Genomic DNA, 21776 nt, shown 5'->3' with positions numbered 1-21776 from the left:
AAAATGGAACTAAAAGCATAATATTCTCCAAGGACTGACTGCTTTAAAATTCAGAGAGAGCATTTTTTATTAGATTTTTTTTTTTATTTGACAGGTGGAGTTAGTGAGAGAGAGAGAGAAACAGAGAGAAAGGTCTTCCTTCCATTGGTTCACTCCCCAAATGGCCGCCACAGCCGGCGCTACACTGATCCCAAGCCTGGAACCAGGTGCTTCCTCCTGGTCTCCCATGTGGGTGTAGGGGCCCAAACACTTGGGCCATCCTCCACTGCCCTCCCAGGCCACAGCAGAGAACTGGACTGGAAGAGGAGCTACTGGGACTAGAACCCAGCGCCCATATGGGATGCCAGCGCCACAGGCAGAGGATTAACCCAAGTGAGCCATGGCGCCAGCCCTATTAGAATTTTTTTTTTAAGTTTTATTTAAGTTATACATGTTTCATGTATTTCTTGTATATAGATTTAGGGACATAATAATACTTCCCTCCTGTCCACACTCCAACCCTTCTTCTTCCTCCCTCTCCTATTCCCACTCAATTTTTATAAAGATCTATTGTCAGTTTACTTAATGATCATAAAGTTAGCCCTACACCAAGTAAAAGAGTTCAACAGATAGTATGAAGAAGAAAACACTGTTCCTTTACAGAAGAGACTAGGGCTGTAAACAATCATCAAATCTCAACATGTCCACTTCACTCCAGTACATTTTAGGACTCTATTAGTTACCTCAGATAAGGGAAAACATATGATATCTGACTTTTGGGGACTGGCTTATTTCACTAAGTATAATGCTTTCCAGTTGTGTCCATCTTATTGCAAAAGGCAGGATTTCATTTTTTTTAATTGATGAGTAGTACTCCATCATGTATATATACCATAGTTTATCCAGTCAACAGTCAATGGACATCTGGGTTGGTTCCACATCTGAGCTATTATGAATTGTGCTGCAGTTAACATGGGGATACAGATAACTCTTTCAGATGCTGATTTCTTTTGGTTTGGGTAAATTCCCAGGATTGGAATGGCTGGATTATATGGTAGGTCGATATTCAGATTTCGGAGGTATCTCCATACTGACTGCCATAGTCACTGTACCAGTTACATTCCCACCAACCGTGGATTAGGGCACCTTATTCCAAAAGCCACATCCTCACCAACATTTGTTGTTTGTTGATTTCTGCATCAGAGTCATTCTAACTGGAATGAGGTTAAACCTTATTGTGGTTTTGATTTGCATTTCCTTGATGGCTGGTGATCCTGAGCATTTTTGCAGGTGTCTGTTGGCCATTTGAATTTCTTCTCTTGAAAAATACCTGTTCAAATCATTTGCCCATTTCTTAACTGGGTTGTTTGTTTTGTTGTTGTTGAATTTCTTGAGCTCTATAGAGTCTGGATGTTAACCCTTTATCGGTTGCATAGTTTACAAATATTTCTTCCCATTCTGTTGGTTGCCTCTTTGCTGAGTGCTTCTTTTGCAGTGCAGAAGCTTCTCAGCTTGATGGTCAATTTTTGCTTTGATTGCCTGTGCTTCTGGGGTCTTTTCCAAGAACTCCTAAGAGCCCTATGCCTATGTCTTGCAGAGTTTCCCCTATGTTTTGTAATTTGATGGTACTGGGTCATAGATTTAGGTCATTGATCCATTTTGAGTGAATTTTTGTGGAAGGTGTAAGGTATGGGCTTAAGAATCAGTGATCTTTAGAAAAAAAAATGCTCAGAAATATTTCAGGTTTACTGTCATTCCTCCAGAACATTTTTTTCCCCAGAGCAATTTAACTGATGTAACATAAAAGCAATTATTGATTCCTTAGTTACAAAAAGAATCCCTGTTTGCAAAATTGTTAAGAATTTGTTACTCTTGGCCAGCGCCTTGGCTCACTTGGCTAATCCTCCGCCTGCGGTGCCAGCACACCAGGTTCTAGTCCTGGTTGGGGCGCCGGATTCTGTCCCGGTTGCTCCTTTCCAGTCCAGCTCTCTGCTGTGGCCTGGGAAGGCAGTGGAGTATGGCCCAGGTCCTTGGGCCCTGCACCTGCATGGGAGACCAGGAGGAGGCACCTGGCTTCTGGCTTCAGATCAGCACAGTGCGCCGACTGCAGCACACCGGCCATAGCAGCCACTTGGGGGTGAACCAATGGAAAAGGAAGACCTTTTTCTCTGTCTCTCTCTTTCTCACTGTCTGACTCTGCCTGTCAAAAAAAAAAAAAAAAAAAAGAATTTGTTACTCTAGTGCTGCTTGAACCCAGTGATTATCAAATAAATGAAATAATGTATGCCAGCTCAAGAGAAAATGTAGCAAGTTCAGAAAGTAAAAGGCTTCATTATGGCTTAAACATAAGGTTAAAGAGGGAACTAGCCACAAGAGGAAGGCAGGAAGTTAAATAGGGAGAATTATAAAGGCTTCTTACATCATGATGAGAACAGCAGAGGACAGCTTAAGGGTTCCAAGAAGGAGAATAAGGAAGTTCGAGGTCTCACAAATTAAAGAAATCAAGATGAGAGGTCAGAGTCATGTTAGAGTCTGTTGTGTTACTAGAAGTGAGATGATGGTGAGGGACTGAGGTGGTGGCAGTGGGGTACGGAGAAGTGGGAGAGCCCAGTGGTTATGTATGAGAAAGGAGTGAGCAGTATTTGTGGCTGATTGGATGAAGTGAGTGCTAACACTCAAACTTTAATATTTTAGAGCATTTCAGATTTTGGATTTTTCAGATAAGGTACTCTCAACCTGCATTTTCCATATTTTATTTCACCTGTCCTTACAAAGTGGAAAGGGGTTCTTCCCTATTTATAACTGGATCTTACTAGCATTAAGGGACTTAGTCCAGAGACATCTACCCTAGAAATGAAAGGTGGTATTCCGACCCTGACTCGTCCTGCAAGGTTAGGAGATCACAGGCTTCTGCAGGGGTGGCGAGTGGGGGTGCAGGGGTGTATCAAGTGGGCTTGCGGGGAAGTGGCACTAGATCAAGTGACCCGAGGAACAGGGGTGTATTAAGTAGGTTTTATCGTGTATCAAGAGAAATTCACCAATTAATGAGAAAGGTGTATTACACAGATAAGTGTGTGGAGGGAGGGGCAGGGGTGTTTGGTTTGGGAGGTTTTACTGTTTGGTTGTTTCTCTGTTTTTTACTTTCTCAATTAAAAAATTGTCCAACTGAAGTAGCAACTTAACCATTTAATTAAAAACTAAACTATAATTTAAATTTTATATCCTAGACTTTTGATTTTTTTTCATCATTGTGAAGTAGGTGCTAATTTAAATTGTGAAAGTTCATGCTCAGGCTATTCATGCAGCTGCAGATGGCATTTACTTACACTGCATCAGTACCTTTTTATTTTTGTTGTGTTTTCTTACTTTCTTTGGGGCCTTTTATTCTGTATTTTTTTCCTTTTTTTAAACTCTAATGATTAACCTTAAAGTTAGTGACCAGAAATAATCTCTGACTTTATTTCCAATGAGGTACATTTGATCTTTTTATTCCTAATAAATATTTTAATGTGAAGATAATTCTGAGGGGCTGGCACTGTGGTGTAGTGGGTAAAGCCGCTGCCTGCAGTGCTGGCATCCCATGTGGGCGCCGCTTTGAGACCCGGCTGCTCCACTTCTGATCCAGCTCTCTGCTATGACCTGGGAAAGCAGTGGAAGATGGCCCAAGTCCTTGGGCCCCTGCACCCACGTGGGAAATCTGAAACACGCTCCTGACTTCAGATTAGTGCAGCTCTGGGCGTTGCAGGCAGTTGGAGAGTGAACCAGTGGATGGAAGACCTCTCTCTCTCTCTCTCTCTCTCTCTCTCTCTCTCTCTGCCTCTTATTCTCTCTGTGTAATTCTGACTTTAAAGTAAATAAATCTTTTAAAAAAAATTCTGAGACTTAAATACATATGTAAAGCAAATGGTTAAGGAAGAAAATTGATCTCGAGTTTTCTCAACAGGAAAAATAAGGAGGCTATTGACACTGTTATGCATTTTAGGACTTTTTTTAAGATTTAGTTAATTAGTTACCCTTTATTATTTAAAGGCAGAATGACAGAGGGAAAGAGCTCTCCCATCCACTGGCTCACTCCCCAAATGGTCACAACAGTCAGAGCTAATCCAAGCAGAAGCCAGGAGCCCAGAACTCCAGCCAGGTCTGCCATGTTGGCGGCAGGGGCCCAAATACTTGGGCAGTCTTCAGCTGCTTTCCCAGGTGCATCAGCAGGGAGCTGAATCAGAAGCAGAGCAGCTAGCACTCAAATCAGTGCTCCAATATGGGATGACAGCATCGCTGGCAATAGCTTAATCTGTGCCACAACAACAGCCCCTGGGGTTTTGTTGTTTGTTGTTGTTGTTGTTGTTGTTGTTGTTGTTATTATTAAATGCCAGTTATTAGTTTAGAATGTTCTGAGTTCCATGAAGAATTTTTACAAATTCAGAAATGTCTGTAAACAGTAATACACTGATAAATATATTTCACAATTAGCTCATCTAAGAAAAATGACCTTGATTTGTAGCATTTGCCAGTTCATGGTATAAATACTCTACCAGGCCAGCTAAGCTCCTGACATGGAGTAGAGGTGAGAAGACATGTGCACAATGGATGCCCCTAGCTGATATGGACCATCTCCAGTACACCAGCGCCTAAAATCTCCTGATATGAAAAAGCAGATTTTCTCCATTGTTTCCACTTAATCCTCTACTTTGTAAACTATTTAATGTCTTTAGAATGTGCCCAGTGGCCTTATCTATAAATTCTTCAAATTATATATGTATGTCCAGATCAAGTTCTAGATTTTATTGTCATAACAATATGTATAATTTTAGACTTACAGGGAAAAGCGTGTTCATCAAATGTATATTTACTTAATATAAAAGTAGCTTAAACCATATATATATAGTTCGATAGCAATTACATTTATAACATTTCATCTTAGATAGAGGCTCAGATAGAGCCAGAAGAAAAACTAAGGAAAGTAATGTTTTTATACTGTATTTTCTAATTCCCAATTCCCTATACACTCATTTGTAAATAAAGAATCTTTTCATAATCCTGAATATTCAATTGAATGTCATCATAGTTTACAGTATAACAAAACTCAGTAAAACAAAGGCAAAATATATTGGTAAAATATTTTGTTGAGCTCTCAGTCCAAACTTGGAATGATTCAAGTTTTAGAAAAAAATTCTGCTTTGACCCTGAGACATGGCATTGGTAAATCTGTGTCACAGTGTGTTGGGGCAATGCTGTAGGTAACAGATTCTTGCTGACCACATAAATGGAAGCTGAGATCAGACTCCTCATTAATGCTTTTAAGGTTCATGAGATAATTGTAGAATCTAAAGCAAGTAATTTTTAATGGTAATTTTTCTCCACAGAACTAGAAGGAATCTCTTTGTACATCTCATGTGTATTTCCATTTAAATTGTGACATGACAGCAAGTACAGATCTTTTAACTTGTACAAAAGTGAATAAAAGGATCTGTAACATATTAAGTCTCATGGAGATCATAATACTTTTCACATGATTTAGGTTACAAATAAATCAAGTATAACATTTCTAGGTTCTGGTTCAAAGAAAATATGTTTTATCTGATATCCTTTCAACTTGTAGCTTTCCCAGGAAGCTATTGATGACAGTGTGATCAAAATGTCATGTTGTTTTTATAAGAAAGGAATGTTGAGTCATACAGACATATGTTATTGTCTACAAGACTTTAAATATTTCTAGGTAGAGCTAAGCTTTTGATGCAGAGCTATTGATTACATCGATCAACTTTGATATCTGAAAAATACTTAATACATAATAAATTATGATTAATGTTTTAAAGCAGAATCCCTCCTTAATTTTAAATTGCTTTGATTTTTGATAATATTTGTACTTCAAGCCAGCGCCGCGGCTCAATAGGCTAATCCTCCGCCTTGCGGCACCGGCACACCGGGTTCTAGTCCCGGTCGGAGCACCGGATTCTGTCCCAGTTGCCCCTCTTCCAGGCCAGCTCTCTGCTGTGGCCTGGAGTGCAGTGGAGGATGGCCCAAGTGCTTGGGCCCTGCACCCCAGGGGAAACCAGGAGAAGCACTTGGCTCCTGCCTTCGGATCAGCGCGGTGCGCCGGCCGCAGTGCGCTGGCCACGGCGGCCATTGGAGGGTGAACCAACAGCAAAATGGAAGACCTTTCTGTCTGTCTCTCTCTCTCACTGTCCACTCTGCCTGTCAAAAAATAAATAAATAAATGAATAAATGAATAAATAAATAAAAATAAATAATATTTGTACTTCAGAGAAAACTTGTTTCCATGAAATTTATTTTCTGTGGGTATTCTACATAATTTTTAAGTCTTTATCAAAATATTGGTTGCCACATATAATTTCACAAATTAAAATAGAGCACAGGGAGTCACAGATTGAAACAAATTGGATTTAGCTTCTCTGTGTCCTGCCTTTCGCACAATCCTCTTCACAGCCGTTGAGCCTCACCATGTCCAGGGGCCAAAGCCTCAGTAGTTAATACTGAATTGTTTAGCCATCCCTTTTACATTGTTAAGATTGAATGCTGCCAGTTACTTATATTAGTTTTATATTTCAACAGATTTATGGAAAATTTACAAACAGAGATTCAAGAAATGGAATTCCTCCAGTTTTCAAAAGGTTTGAGTTTCATGAGGAAAGAAGACTTTGCAGAGTGGCTACTTTTTTTCACTAACACTGAAAATAAAGACATTTATTGGAAAAATGTGAGAGAGAAGTTGTCGGCAGGAGAGGTTGGTATGCCCTTTTGTTATGCATGTGACAAGGATGAAATAGTAAATTAGACATGTCAAGATAAGTAAATGAAGTAACTTTAAATTAACCAAGACTATGTTATTTTCTATTATTTAAATATAAAATCAAGTTAAGGAATATTTCTTGCATACTATTTTGCATTAATGAGCAAAATAAGACAGAATCAGTATAGCAACCATGAATTGCACTTCCAGTAGAGTCAGGAATAAGTATCCACTATTAGCACTATTATTTAATAACATTCTAGAAATCTTAGCCAGTGCAAATTAACATCATTTTTAAATGCATAAAAATTTGAAAGAGGGTAAAGTTGTCTTTGTTTACATATGATAAAATAATTATATGCCTAGAGAACCCAAGAGAATTGTTGAAAAACCATTAGAGAGTTGAGCATTTGGCCTAGCGGTTCATACAACATTTAAGACACCTGTGTTACATATTGAAATACCTGGGTTTAGGTCAGAGCCACAGATCTTATTGGCTCTAAGCTGAAAAGCCCTTCACTCAGCCCAACTTCCAAAGTGACCACTGCAGCTGAGGGGATGGTCAAGTAGGGTCAGCAACATTGCAGGCAGAACTGTCAATTTCTTGTTAGAGATGCCACCTGCCTTTACCTGGCCAGCTCTCCTCCCAGGCCAGCCAAGTAATGAAAGTCAACAGAGTGCCTTCCCCTAGGAGGTTCACACCTCCCTTAGGATATACCCCATGTGAAGAGATAGATAGGTCTGAGCCTCTTAACTTACAAGGCCTAAAACCCAACAGATTATTATCAAGCCCCTTCTATCAGGTTCTATTTGCCTCTCAATCAGAAAAATTACTTGTAGCTTAGACAGCACCTTTCTTAGCTCCTCTAATAATGACTCTGTCCTTTGTTCTAGACCCTGTCTAGTGCACTTGAGCCTCATTCCTTTGTAATCATAACCTCTACTCTACCACCAATGGCTCTACTCCCAACCTGTGTGTACTGATGGTCCTCTTCCCCACTTAATGCTGTATAATTGTTCAGACCTGGTTAAGGCCACTCTTAGGATCATTGGTTACTATCCTCACCCTGTCTTTTATGACCTTGTCTAAATATGATCAGAGTCGGGGAACTTGGAAGGCTTCCATAGCCTTGGCAACTCATGACGACAGCCTAGGGTGGTTACTGGCGCCATAAACTAGAGTGTCAATTTGTTGGGTCAACAACAGGAGCCACTGTGCGCTTGCTCCTGATGTGGGATCTCTGTCCTTGATGTACTGTACATTTTGATTTAATGCTATAACTAGTACTCAAACAGTATGTTTCACTTTGTGTTGCTATGTGGGTGCAAACTGTTGAAGTATTTTATACTAAATTGATCTTCTGTATATAAATAGAATTGAAAATGAATCTTGATGTGAATGGAAGGGGAGAGGGAGCGGGAGAGGGGAGGGTTGCGGGTAGGAGGGAAGTTATGGGAAGGGGAAGCCATTGTAATCCATAAGCTGTATACTGGAAATTTATATTCATTAAATAAAAGTTTAAAAAAAAAAAAAAAGAAATACCTGGGTTTGAGTACCAACTCCACTCCCATTTTCAGTTTCCTGCTAATGCTCGCCCTGGAAGATAACAGTGATAACTTATATATTGAGCTCTTGCCACCCATGTAGGAGACCTGGATTGAGTTCCCAGCTCCCAGTTTCAGCCTGACCCAACCCTGGCCACTGAGGAGTGAACAAGCAAATAGCAGCACTCTCTCTCTCTTTCTCACACTCACCCCCTTTCTCTGACTTTCCAATAATTAAAGATAATGTAGGGGCAAGCATCTGGTAAAGCAGTTAAGGGGCTTGGGATGCCCCTGTCCCATATTAGAGTGCCTGATTGGAGTCAGCTACTCTTCTTCCAATCCAGCTTTCTGCTGATGCACACCCTGGGAGGCAGCATTTGATGTACATGGGTCCCTGCCACACTCATGGGAGATCAAGATGGTATTAGATTTCCTAGTTTGTCCTGGTCCAGTTCCCACTGTTGGGAACATTTAGAAAATGAACCAGTACATGGAAGATCTTTCTGCCTTTCAAATAAAATTAAAATAAAATTTTTAAATGTTTAAATGTTTGTAAGCTATTAAAAACAATAAGAATTCAATAAAATGCCAATTGTCATGCTAATATATAAGGTATAGCTGTACTATGTACAAATTATATTAGAGAGCTATGGCCTGGGAAAGCAGTAGAAGATGACCCAAGTCCTTGGGCCCCTGCACCTGCGTGGGAGACCCGGAAGAAGCTCTGGGCTCCTGGCTTCAGATCAGTGCAGCTCCAGCTGTTGCAGCCATGTGGAGTATGATCCAGTGGATGGAAGACCTCTCTCTCTCTGTCTCTACCTCTCTCTATAACTCTTTCAAATAAATAAATTAAATCTTTAAAAAAATTAGAGAATATATTTAAATTAGAAAATATGATGGCATGGGGCTGGCATTTTGGCACAGCAGGTTAAGCCACCGTCTGCAATGCCAGCATCCCGTTTGGGTGCCAGTTTGAGTCCTGGCTGTCTACTGATCCAGCTCCCTGCTAATGCACCTAGGAAAGCAGTGGAAGTTGTCCCAATTACTTGGGCACCTGCCAGCCATGTGGAGGACTCAGATGCGTTCCCTGGCTCCTGGCTTCGACCTGGCCCAGCCCAGCTGTTGTAGCCATTTGGGTAGTAAATCAGCAGATGGAAGATCTCTGTCTCTCTCTGTCTCTGCCTCTGTCTCTCTGTAACTCTGCCTTTCAAATAATAAATTTTTCAAAAATATAATGGCATGCATGTGTATGTATAGATGAGATATATGAAATGATCACCAAGCTAGTAGTAGTGATCAGTGTACAATGATGAATTTTCAAGTAATTTTTACTTTATACCTTTTTGTGTATTTTTACACAAAAATGTTTTTGGAATAGATATGTAGTTTTGTATGTAGCTTTTTGAAAGATTATTTCTATTGTGAGGAAAAAAGATAATAAAATATAATGGAAGGTTATATTTATAACTGCAATAGAAATATATATAACAGGAGTAAATTTAACAAGAAGTATATGAAGAAAACTTTACAATCTTGATGGATATTTAAAAAATTGTCTAAATAGACAAGTAGAGGCATTCCCTATTATTGAGTAGGAAGAAGCCTTACTATTATAAATGTAGTCATGCATCACTTAGTGACAGGAATACATTGTCAGAAATGCCTCATTAGATTATTCCATCATTGTTTGAATATCACAGAGTGCATTTAAACAAACCTGGATAGTATAGCCTACTACACACCTACAGTCTATGAAAGAGATGAGTATATGGCATAACCTATTGCTCCTAGGACCATGATAAATAACACAAAATTAAATCAAGCACAAGAGAAAATGATGAGATCAAGAGACAATAAATGCAAGATGTATGAGGCTGCTGCTGGCATAATACAGCTTACTGTTTTACAGTCAACTTGTTTCTTAAAAACAAAATATGCCCTAAAATAATAATTAATAATACATATAGTGAATACATACCAGTAAAAGGTTTATCAAGCATTATGTATTATACATAATTATATGTGCAATACTTTTATATGACTGGCAGCACATCAGGTGTATTTATATCAGCATCACCACACACACATGAGTACTTCACTAGGCAATAGGAATTTTTCAGCTCCCCATTATAATCTTATGCTACCATGGACATAATGGTGTGGTCCATCATTGGCCAAAACACTGATATGTGGTGCATGTCTGTGTAGCAGTTCTCCCTTCAGTTGGGTAGAAGACCCTGCCCACATAGTTGCTCTGAGATCCAGATCTCAAAGGCTGTGCTGTCTAGGGGTTCCATCTTAGGAGTAGCATCCCCAGAGACTATGGAAGGAAAGGCAAAGAGGGAGGGGAGAGTATAACATTCCAGAAATCAAATGTTTGGGCCTGGAAATATCACAGGACACTTGGCTGTTGACCAGAATAACCCCACCTAAATGCCAGGAGACCAAAAAGTGAAGTTTTTCATATGCGCAGAAATCAGAAAAGAACCAGATATGAGTGAACACCAATGGGTCTCAGTAAAAATACCTTTGGATTCTTGGGAGGGAACTAGACAAGCTGTAAAACTTCATATGAAAAGAATATTAAGATAGTAAAATGTTTTACCAAGCCTTGGAAACTAAAATAATTGGTTACTGACAGTGAAACTGAAAGATCAAATATGCAGACAATATATAAAGTCCAGAAATAGAATCAAATACTCATACACATGGAAACTTAGTATATGTAAAATAGTATTTCAAATTGCTTAAATAAAAGAATTATTTTTAAAATGGAATTAGGAAATTCAGTGGCCATCTGTGGGAACAAATTAATGTAAATCTCTACGTTAGTCATTACTTGAAAATAAATTCCAAATGGATGAAAAAATAAATGTTAAAGAGAACAATGGAACTTAATAGGTACAGAAGGAACTTGTATCATTTTAGAGTGTATAATCTTAGAGTGGGATATATCTATCTTTCTAAGCAAATTCCAGATGCTTTCAAGGAAAAATTGATAAAATTACTAGCTTAAAAACCAGAGTTGGCATCGTGGTGCAGCAAGCTAAGCTGGCAGTTGGGACCACCTGTATCCCACATGAGATTGTTGGTTCAAGTCCCAACGATTACACACTTCCAATCGAGCTTCCTGCTAATGCACCTAGGGGGCAACAGATGATTGCCCAAGTACTTGGGTTCCTACCACCCACGTGGCAGACATGGATAGAGTTCCAGGATGCTGGCTTTGGCCTGGCTCAGCCCTGACTATTAAAAGCATTTGAGAAGTGAACCAGCAGATGGAAGATTTTGCTTCCTAACTCTGTCATTTTGCCTTTCAAGTAAATAAAATCTTTTTTTAAAAAAATAAATTATTTTGTCTCCCCTCAGCCCCAGAAAAGTTATAATCAAAGTCAAAAGAAAATAATTTTTAAATGAGTGAGAAACAGTAGCTAAGATATGGAATCAACCCAGATATCCATCAGCTGAGGACTGGTTAAAGAAATTATGTTATATATAAACTATAGAATACTACACAGCAGTAAAAAAAAAAAATGAAATCCTGTCATTTACCACAAAATGGATGCAACCAGAAAGCATTATACTTAGTGAAATAAGCTAGTCCCAAAAAAGACAAATACCAGATATTGCCTCTGGTCTGTGGTAACTAATAGTGTACCTAAAAGATAATCTAAAAGAGTGAAATTGATACTTTGAGGTGCAATTATGTTGAACAGTAGTCGTGTCAACTGTTGAGGAAGAGAGGTTTTTTTTTTTTTCTTCATACTATTTATTGAACTCTTTACTTAGTGTAGGGCTAATCTTATGAGTATAAAGTTAACTGAAAATAGATCTTTATAAAAAATAAGAATGGAAATAGGAGAGGGAGGAGGAAGAAGGATGGGAGTGCGGGCAGGAGGGAGGGTGGAGTGAAAGAAATCAGTATGTTCCTACATTTGTATATATGAAATGCACGAAGTTTATATTCCTTAAATAAAATGTAAAGTGTAGGTGATAGAGGGAACTACTGAAATTATATGTAATAGGCAAATTTCCATAATTAATAATGGGGTCTTAAAAACAAAGCCCATAAATATCAAGACATTTGAGGGATCTGGGATTTTTCCTTATTTGCTATAAAACAGGATCTTGAAAATCAATGTAAAATGAATCTTAATGAAGAATGGGATGGGAGAGGGAGTAGAGGTGGGATGGTTTGGGGTGGGATAGCAGATATGGGGGGAAGAACTACTATAATCCAAAAATTGTACTTATGAAATGTATATTTATTAAATAAAAGCTTTCTATAAGAAAAAGAAAATCAATGTACTAATAATACTTACAAAAAGTACCTAAGGCGTTATCTATCTGCACATTAGCCTGTTTTTGGATACTTGCAGGATAGACAGCACTGTTGAGTCAAGACAAAGGACTGTTGATCACATAACAAGAGCTTGAGCATGACATTGGTGTCGGTTCCCCCTTGCCTCCCAATTCCCATGGAGGTGTCGCTGAGAGGCCCAGCTGGATGCGGCTCCAGCAGAGGATTTCCAGGACAGCTGAGGACCTCATCTCAGCCAGTCTGAGTTATTTTTTTTTTTTAAAGGTTGATTCATTTATTTGAAAGGCAGAATTACAGGCAGAGAGAGGTAGAGTCAGAGGGAAAGGTCTTTCGTCTGCTGGTTCACTCCCCAAAAATGGCCACAACAGCCAGAGCTGGGTTAATCTAAAGCCAGGAGCCAGGAACTTCCTCCAGGTCTCCCACACAGGTACAGGGGGCCAAAGTCTTAGACCGTCTTCTACTGCATTCCCAGGCACATTAGCAGGGAGCTGAATTGGAAGAGGAGCAACCAGAACCCAATTGGCACCCATATGGGATGCCAGCACTGCAGGTGATGACTTTACCTGTTAGACCACAGCACCAACCCCAACCTGAATCTGTTACAGTGGGCGCTGGGCAGTAAGCAAGCCCTCTGACTTGCTGCACAGGGCATTGCATTCATTACCCAAGGCAGTGGTCAGGGTTGTCCTATGCCCTTAAGAAAGACATTGTATTCAAGTCCACTGTCCTTGGAAAGGGAGTCTGGAACAAAAAGGCAGTTAGTGCCTCTACTTAAAAAATGTGCCAATATATAAGACCATGAGGAATTGTCTCCCAGTGTGAGAGGTCACCTCACAACCCATTAAGAATCTGGACACAGGTCAGGAAGAGGAATTACTAATAAACATGTGAAAATGTGTAACTTCCTTCACTATACTAAGATGGACGAATTCCAACATTGATAGGAGACACCTCTTTACCCGTAAGCAAAACAAGTATCAGAAAGGTTACACCCAGTGCCTGCTTTGAGATCATGATATACAGAAATGGCCACTCATTTGTTTTGATAAATGTACTAAGATAGTGAAGCAAGACAGAGAACTATATGAAGAGGATGTCCCCACTATGTAAAACAAGAGGAGGGTTGTACATGCACTCATGAGCCTGCTTGTGTATGAGCAGAACATTTCAAGGATACAGGAGGAATTGGTAACTACTTTCTTTACTCTTGGGGATCAGAACAAAGACTTACTATCCCTAATCCTGTTTGAAATTTTACCATAACCATGTATTACTTCCTCAGAAACTTAATTATAATTTTTTAAAAATAAAATTCAGGAACAGACATTTGGCACAGTGGTTTCCATGTCCCTGGGACACTCACTTCCCCTATCAAAGTGCCTGGGTTCAAGTTCCAGCTCCACTCCCAATTGTAGCTTTCTGCTAAATGCATACCCTGGGATGCAGTGGTGATGGCTCAAGTATTTGTGTCCCTGCCACACACAAGAAAGACCTGGACTGAGTTCCTGGCTCGTGGTTTTGGCCTGGCCTAGCCTCAGCCATTAAAAGCATCTGGGGAATGAACCAGCAGATGGGAGATATCCTCTCTCGCTCACTCTACCTTCCCTCTTCCTTCCCTCTTTTGCCCTCCCCCCATTCATATAAATAACTTTTTAAGTTTGCAAAGACAAAATTCCATAAATTCACAGAAGCTGAGAGCAGTGGTGATTGAATGATACCTCACATCTGTATAAAGCATGATTCTAAATATCCGTATCAAAAGAAACTTTTTTCACACAGGGAAGAATTGAAGTCATTTGGGCCAGGGTTCAAACTCTAGCCATTCCACTTAGTAAACCATGGGCAAATTATTTACCCACTGAAAGGTTACTTACCTAAGACTTAGAGCATACACCTAACAAATGGCAGAAGTGGGATTTTATCATTGGTCCATAGGGCTCCGATACCCGGTGTTGCATCCACTGATCAGACTGAGGTGGACCTCTTAACTGTGTATTATTCCCCTTGGGCTGCCCTTACAGAATACACAGACTGGGCAGCTTATGAGAAATCCATTTCCCCACAGTTCTAAAGGTCCAAGATCAAGATGCCAGGGTTCCAGTTTCTGGTGAAGCCCCTCTCCTTAGCTTGCACATAGCACCTTCTCACGGTGTCTTCTCTGGAACGTTTCTTTGTGCACACACATGGAGATAGGGAGAACGGGTGAACTGTGGTGTCTTTTTCCTGTTCTTACACTCACACCAGTTTCACCAGATTGGGAGGTCCCACCTGATGGCCGCATCTGTCCTTCATTACCTCCTTGCAGGGCGTGTCTCCAAATACAGTCACACTGGGAGTTAGTGCTTCAGCACAGGGATTTGGAGGGGTTGCAGTTCAGTCTGTAACACGGGGCCACCTCAAGGTTTACACTGCAAAACCCTTGAGGTTCTTTCTGATCTCCTCGACCCATAATTATCTTACTCTGCACCTTGAACATTTTTTTTTTTTTTTTTTTTTGGACAAGCAGAGTGGACAGTGAGAGAGAGAGACAGAGAGAAAGGTCTTCCTTTTTGCCCTTTGTTCACCCTCCAATGGCCGCTGCAGCTGGCGCATCTCGCCGATCCAAAGCCAGGAGCCAGGTGCTTCCTCCTGGTCTCCCACGCGAGTGCAGGGCCCAAGGACTTGGGCCATCCTCCACTGCCTTCCCGGGCCACAGCAGAGAGCTGGCCTGGAAGAGGGGCAACCAGGATAAAATCCGGTGCCCCAGCTGGGACTAGAACCCAGTGTGCCGGCGCCGCAAGGCAGAGGATTAACCTGTTAAGCCACGGCGCCGGCCTGAACATTTTAATAGATTTACTTGGAGACATTGAAGTTCACAAGCTTTATGATAGAAAATAAGACTCAGTTATAAGATTATTTAATGTATTTACAAAATTGTAATAAACACTCTTTGTTTTATTAGAGCATTAGTTTGGATGAGTTCAAGTCATTTTGCCATTTTACCACTCACTTGGAAGACTTTGCTATCGCCATGCAAATGTTTAGCTTAGCTCATCGCCCTGTCAGACTAGGTAAGTTACATGAATCATTTCATTTTCATCATCTGTAAACAATTTCACTCAATTCTTCTACTGCATGGTAGCAATCAAGGAGCTATCAGTAAAATAATTGATTGGCCTTTTAGTTCAACATGATTATTCTAGATTCACAACACTAAGACTCCCAATTTAACATTTATTTTATTTGCTTTTATTTCCTCACTCTCTGGAAAAGGATGTACTTAAATACATGTGTGTAAAGACTTGATTCAACTAAAACAGTCTACTTGTGATTATTCTCGTGGCATTTCCCAGCCAAATTCATGATTTTAATACATTCTTGGTGGTATTTTGTGTTTCACTTCCCAAATAATAAAAATTGAGCTTTGTTTTCACTTATAAATAATGCAAGTTTAGAATTAATTCCCCTTTGACTGTTTCACGTGGTTGATGAATTACTTTGTTTTGTTTGTAGCGGAGTTTAAGAGAGCTGTGAAAGTAGCAACAGGACAAGAGCTCTCCAACAATATTTTGGACACCGTCTTCAAGATCTTTGATTTGGATGGTGATGAATGTCTTAGTCACGGAGAGTTTCTTGGGGTGCTAAAAAACAGGATGCATCGGGGTCTCTGGGTAACAACTTTTGAGTTTCAAAAAACTATGTTTCCATGTTTTCACACTGGTCTTAAACATAGAGTTTGGGCAAAAGCAGAGTCTTAAATGGAGTTTTCATCACTTACAAAAAGATGGTGAGGTACACTTCACTGAAATAATTTTTACAAATGGGATACAACATTTGTCTTTGCCTTTAAAAGCAAAAAATCTGAATCTATTCAGAAACAATACCCTAGGATTTAACTTTGGACTCTGTACTTAGACATACCTAGATTCCAAATCCCAGCCCTACCGTTAAGTAGAAAATAGTAGCATTTTCATAAAATAAATCTCAGCTATTATTATTATTCAAATTCACATATTGGTGTATACATGTGGGACAAACCAAACTTAGAATTTTGTTTAAAGTCTGCTAAAACACTCTCGTGAAAGAAGTCTGCAAAGGGAAAACGAGAGCTCAGAGAGAATCCACAAGGCAGGTAGGCCGTTAGGCTAGGAGAAAGGTAGAAGTGATGAGGAAAAGAATACCGGGCCAATCATGGAAACAAAGCTATTTATTACAACTTTAAAAAGCAAATTCAGGGGCCAGTACTGTGGCAAATAGCAAGTAAAGCCTTCTAAAGCCACCACCTACAGTGCCGGCCCATATGGGTTCCCATTCGGGACTTGGCTGCTTCAGTTTCAATGCAGCTCTCTGCCGATAGCCTGGGAAGGCAGCAGAAGATGGCCCATGTGCTTAGGCCCCTGCACCCATGTGGGAGACCTGGAAGAAGCTCCTGGCTCCCGGCTTCAGATTGGCCCAACTCTGGCCTTTGTGGCCATTTAGGGAGTGAACAGCTTCTGCCTCTCTGTAACTCAGCCTTTCAAATAAATAAATAAGTAAATCTTTAAAAGAAAAAAAAAGCAAATTCAGTTTTCTGCAACAAACAATTATGAAAAATGAGCCTTATTTTCATTAACCAACATGTCTTACAGGCTTTGTAGCCATTGAGCATCCCATTGTTAATCTTATTCCTGGAAATTAAACTCATCTTTGCAGTTAACAATTTAATGCACCTAGGAACTCTTTCTAGCTTCTTTTTTAAAAAAAATTAGAGCTATAAATCAATTATAGGAACGAGAACATACACAATCTAAAGTAGATGTTTGCTTCCAATTGGCTGATTTCCAGAAATACCATGCTCCTATGGTCAGCAGGCTCCAAAAGTTTTCTGACTTTTACTTTTCCATTTTACTGAATGAAGTAATCCACTAAGCACTTAAGTGAATCAGATTAGTGCTCCCTAAAGTTTTTCATCAAATATATTGTGACTTAGTATTTCTTTCTTTTTAATTTTAGCTAAGCGTATGTCAAAATTTTAGTCATAATTTTTATTCTATCTAGCAAGATTAAGTTTACCAGCACAAGGGAAACATAAAGTACCCCAAAGGGTAGTATAAAGTAATTAAATTTTCAAGCCAGTATATTAAGAGGATGGCCTAAAGTCTTCACTGTCTTCCAAATCCAGTAACGCGTCCTTACTCTGCCTCCATTCCTTAGTTAACTTTCAGGGTAGTCTCCTGTCGCATTAACTTTGTTTCTCTTACCCTATGTCAGAGTTCTGTTGCAGTCACTGTTCACGACGTAAGTCCCCCCTCAACTACTTTTTGGAGGAGTGTAGGGAGGCAGTTAACAGTAATGTAAAGTACACATGAAATATTGTTTAACTTTGCAGAAAATAACGCCTTAATTTTTACTTTTTGTTAACAGGTACCACATCAGCAAAGTATACAAGAGTACTGGAAATGTGTGAAAAAAGAAAGCATTAAAGGAGTAAAAGAAGTCTGGAAACAAGCTGGAAAAGGCATTCTTTAAAAATAATAGTAATATAGTGTCATACAAGTAGTGCTCCAAATGTCAGAACTTCAGAATTCTTTTCAATCACTAGCTTCTTAATTCTTCATTGACTTCCTTTGTCATGTAAAGGTGCCTTGTATTTGCTTTCTGATTGAATAATTTCTAAGTTTTCATTAAAGAACTTACTAGAAAGAAAAAGTATTGTTTTGTTTTTTGTTTTTGTTTTTGTTTTTGTTTTTTTTGACAGGCAGAGTGGACAGTGAGAGAGAGAAACAGAGAGAAAGGTCTTCCTTTGCCATTGGTTTAGCCTCCAATGGCCGCCGCGGCCAGGGCACTGCAGCCAACGCACCACACTGATCCGAAGGCAGGAGCCAGGTGCTTCTCCTGGTCTCCTATGGGGTGCAGGGCCCAAGGACTTGGGCCATCCTCCACTGCACTCCCGGGCCACAGCAGAGAGCTGGCCTGGAAGAGGGGCAACCGGGACAGAATCCGGAGCCCCGACCAGGACTAGAACCCAGTGTGCCGGCGCCGCAGGCAGAGGATTAGCCTATTAAGCCACAGCACCGGCCAGAAAAAGTATTATTTTATAATCAACATGGCAGTATCAGTTCCAGAAGTTGTGAGGTTCCTAAAAGGCAAAATGAAGTTTAAGACTTATTTTAGATTTTTCTCATCTGTATTTTTTTCTCAGAAATTCCTATAGATTTTATTTCAGTTAGTTGCATATAGTTGTCTTAAAATAATATGTAAATTTTAATGTCCTATCTGGAAACAGAATAAAGTATTTCCATAGATACAAAAAGTACTGAGGTGCTTTTTATTTTACATGTATTTTTTAAACCTACATTTTTAAAAAATGTAAATGTTCATCCCTTGCCAGCCTAATTGGTTCATGTTCTTAAAAAGAATGTAATCGGGAGAATCTTGATCACAAGGTCAGGGCATTATGGACTGTATTGGATTTTGGAAAAATGTTTAAATGATGCTAAAAATTAATTGGCACTTAAGAAAATGTAAAATGTATTAAGATGACACTTTTAAAAATATGGTAAAGAAAAAGTTTCAAAAACAGGTGCTGCTCAAATAAGAAAATGGCAAATATTTACAGCCAGTTCCCCTCCTTAGAGAACTGGCTGGTTCCAGGACTGTGGCAGGCAAAGTCCAAGAGAAGCCCGGAACGTCCTGTGCCTGAAAGTGAGGAAGGGCTCATGGAATGATGGGAGGTCAAACAGGCAAAGCCTGCTGAAAGGGGCTCCTTTGGGCCGATCTGATATAGGGTGGGCATCACAATTAGTCTCAGTGAAGGATTATAGCCTATGGTATAAAAGAATTGTGACTTACAGAAAAAACTGAATGATCAATGGGACAAAAGAAATCTGTTCATTAAGAGTTGTTAATGAGTGGCCGGTACTGTGGTGCAGTGAGTTAAAGTCACATCCTGCAGTGCCGACATCCCATATGGGGGCTGGTTCAAGTCCCGGCTGCTCCACTTCTAATCCAGCTCCCTGCTAATGTTCCTGGGAGAGCAGCAGATGATGGTCCTTGGACCCCTGCACCCACGTGGGAGACTCAGAGGAAGCTCTTGGCTCCTAGCTTTGGATCAGCTCAGCTCTGGCCACTGTGGCCATTAGGGGAGTGAACCAATGGATAGAAGATTTTTCTCTCTCTCTGTCTATGCCTCTGCCTCTCTGTAACTGTGCACTTCAAACAATAAATAAATCTTTTTTAAAAAAAAGTTGTTAGGGCCCAGTGCTGTGGCACATCGGGTTAACATCTTATAGGGGGCTGATCTGAGTCCTAGCTTCCTCACTTCCTATCCAGATCCCTGTTAATGTACCTGGGAAGGCAACAGAGGATGGCCCAAATACTTGGGCCCCTGAACCCATGTGGAAGACCTGGAAGAAGCTCCTGGCTCCTGGCTTCAGCCTGGCCCAGCACCCTGAAGCCTGCTGCACCTCCTGAAATCTAAACTGGATCTTTAGCCACTTGTTTGTTTTACTATCATTTTGTTGAATAAATGATCATTAGGTCTCCTAATATTTTAGTGGTTAGCTCATAGCTCTCCATTTACCCTTTTAAAGCATGGGTTAGAAGGAGGGAGATTTCCCCAAGCTGTGCCTGTTCCATCTTCCTTGTTCTTTGGGAGTGTCATCACATCATTGGCTTCTGTTCTTTCCCCTAAACTCAAAGCCCAGTTGCTTTCCAGACATCTCCGTGTGGTTAGTCCAACTCGGCATGTCTAAAAGTGATCATCTCCCCTTCTTTCCCCCAAACTCATATCCTCTGTCTCAGCATCTCTCCATATGGTGACCAAACTGGGAACCACACAGTTGTTCCAGATTCCCACTGCCTTATTCCATTGTCAGTCAAGTCCCTTCAGTTCTGTTTCCTTGGCACCTCCCGACATGTCCACCTGACAGCCCCATTGCCGCTACCTCAGATTATTCATTACTTACTTAGATTATCTCAGTGGCCTCCTAGCAGGCCTATTGGAACCATTCCCCAATCAGGCATAGTGTTTAAGCATCCAGGGGTTAGACCACCTGGGTCCAGATCAGCTCCAGCACTCACTAACAATATACTACTTGGCCAAATAATCAGCCTCTGTGTGCCCATTTCCTCTAAGAGTGGGCATGATTTGTAGTTCTCATGCCATAGAGTTTTCGTGAAGACTGAGATGACAGATAAAATGTGCTAGAGTAAACCCTTGGAGATCCCCTTTTTAAAAAAAAAAATTATTTTATTTGAGAGGTAGAGTTACAGACAGTGAGAGGGAGAGACAGAAAGGTCTTCCTTCTATTGATTCACTCCCCAGAAGACCACAACAGCCAGAGCTGCGCCGATCCAAAGCCAGGAGCCAGACGTTTCTCCCTGTCTCCCACGTGGGTGCAGGGACCCAAGGACTTGGGCCATCTTCCACTGCTTTCCCAGACCATAGCAGAGAGCTGGATGGGAAGAGGAGCAGCCGAGACTAGAACGGGCGCCCATATGGAATACCGGTGCTGCAGGCAGAGGATCAACCTACTGTGCCACGGCACCAGCCCCAGAGTCTCTTAAATAATAGTACTGCATTAACTTAATCCAAATCCTTCACACCAGATTAATTTTTCATGTCATGCCACTGCTGACAGTCCATGACCCTACAATAACCTACGAAATAATAAGCAACTTCTGCGTGCACTCACGCCATCCATCTTTCTATCCCCATTGCCTAACGAATGCTCACTCACCATATGCTACAGCATTTTGCACTTCTTACCATCACCGCACTTGGACATGTTCTCCTCTCCAAATACTTGCATTTGCTGGTGCTCCTGTCAAGGGTGTGCCCTCGTACCCCAGCCCCTATCCAGCTAACTACTTTAGGTGACAATTCATCTGTGAAGGTTTTTATTTTGTTCCCTACTTTCCCCCTCAAGCGCTGTTTCAAACCTCATTAAAATGTGCTGAAATTCTCTGTTTATTTGTCGCTTCTCAGCTATGAGCTCCTTAAGAACAAGGACTCAACTCCCAGCATCCGTCCAAGAGCTGGCACATAGTAGTTGCTCGGAAAATATTTGCAGAATGAATAAATGAAAGAAAAGTAGAATAAGCCATATCCCTATATATTCTCGGTATCTCCTGATTGGTCAGCTTCTCTGTTAAAGGACAGGACTTGACAGGACAGAAAGGGTAGGGGTCCTAGAAGAGCTGCAAGACTCCTCTGGCTTG

The 21776-nt window shown here is 40.5% G+C and overlaps 1 protein-coding gene across 1 annotated transcript in view; it reads left to right on the top strand.

Moving 5' to 3' along the window:
• The window catches only part of MICU2 (mitochondrial calcium uptake 2), a 129444-nt gene extending 110650 nt beyond the window's left edge, over positions 1-18794 (top strand). Inside the window, exons 9-12 of the mRNA XM_062194556.1 lie at positions 6553-6724; positions 15538-15646; positions 16089-16246; positions 17979-18794. Of these exons, the coding sequence (XP_062050540.1) occupies positions 6553-6724; positions 15538-15646; positions 16089-16246; positions 17979-18083 (544 nt within the window). The 3' untranslated portion in view covers positions 18084-18794. The remainder of the gene's footprint in view (positions 1-6552; positions 6725-15537; positions 15647-16088; positions 16247-17978) is intronic.
• The last annotated feature ends 2982 nt before the right edge of the window (positions 18795-21776 follow it).

Source organism: Lepus europaeus, chromosome 6, assembly GCF_033115175.1.
Source record: "Lepus europaeus isolate LE1 chromosome 6, mLepTim1.pri, whole genome shotgun sequence".
NCBI lineage: Eukaryota > Metazoa > Chordata > Mammalia > Lagomorpha > Leporidae > Lepus > Lepus europaeus.
The sequence above is the reverse complement of the archived record's forward strand: the minus strand, read 5'-3'. Positions and strand labels throughout refer to the sequence as shown.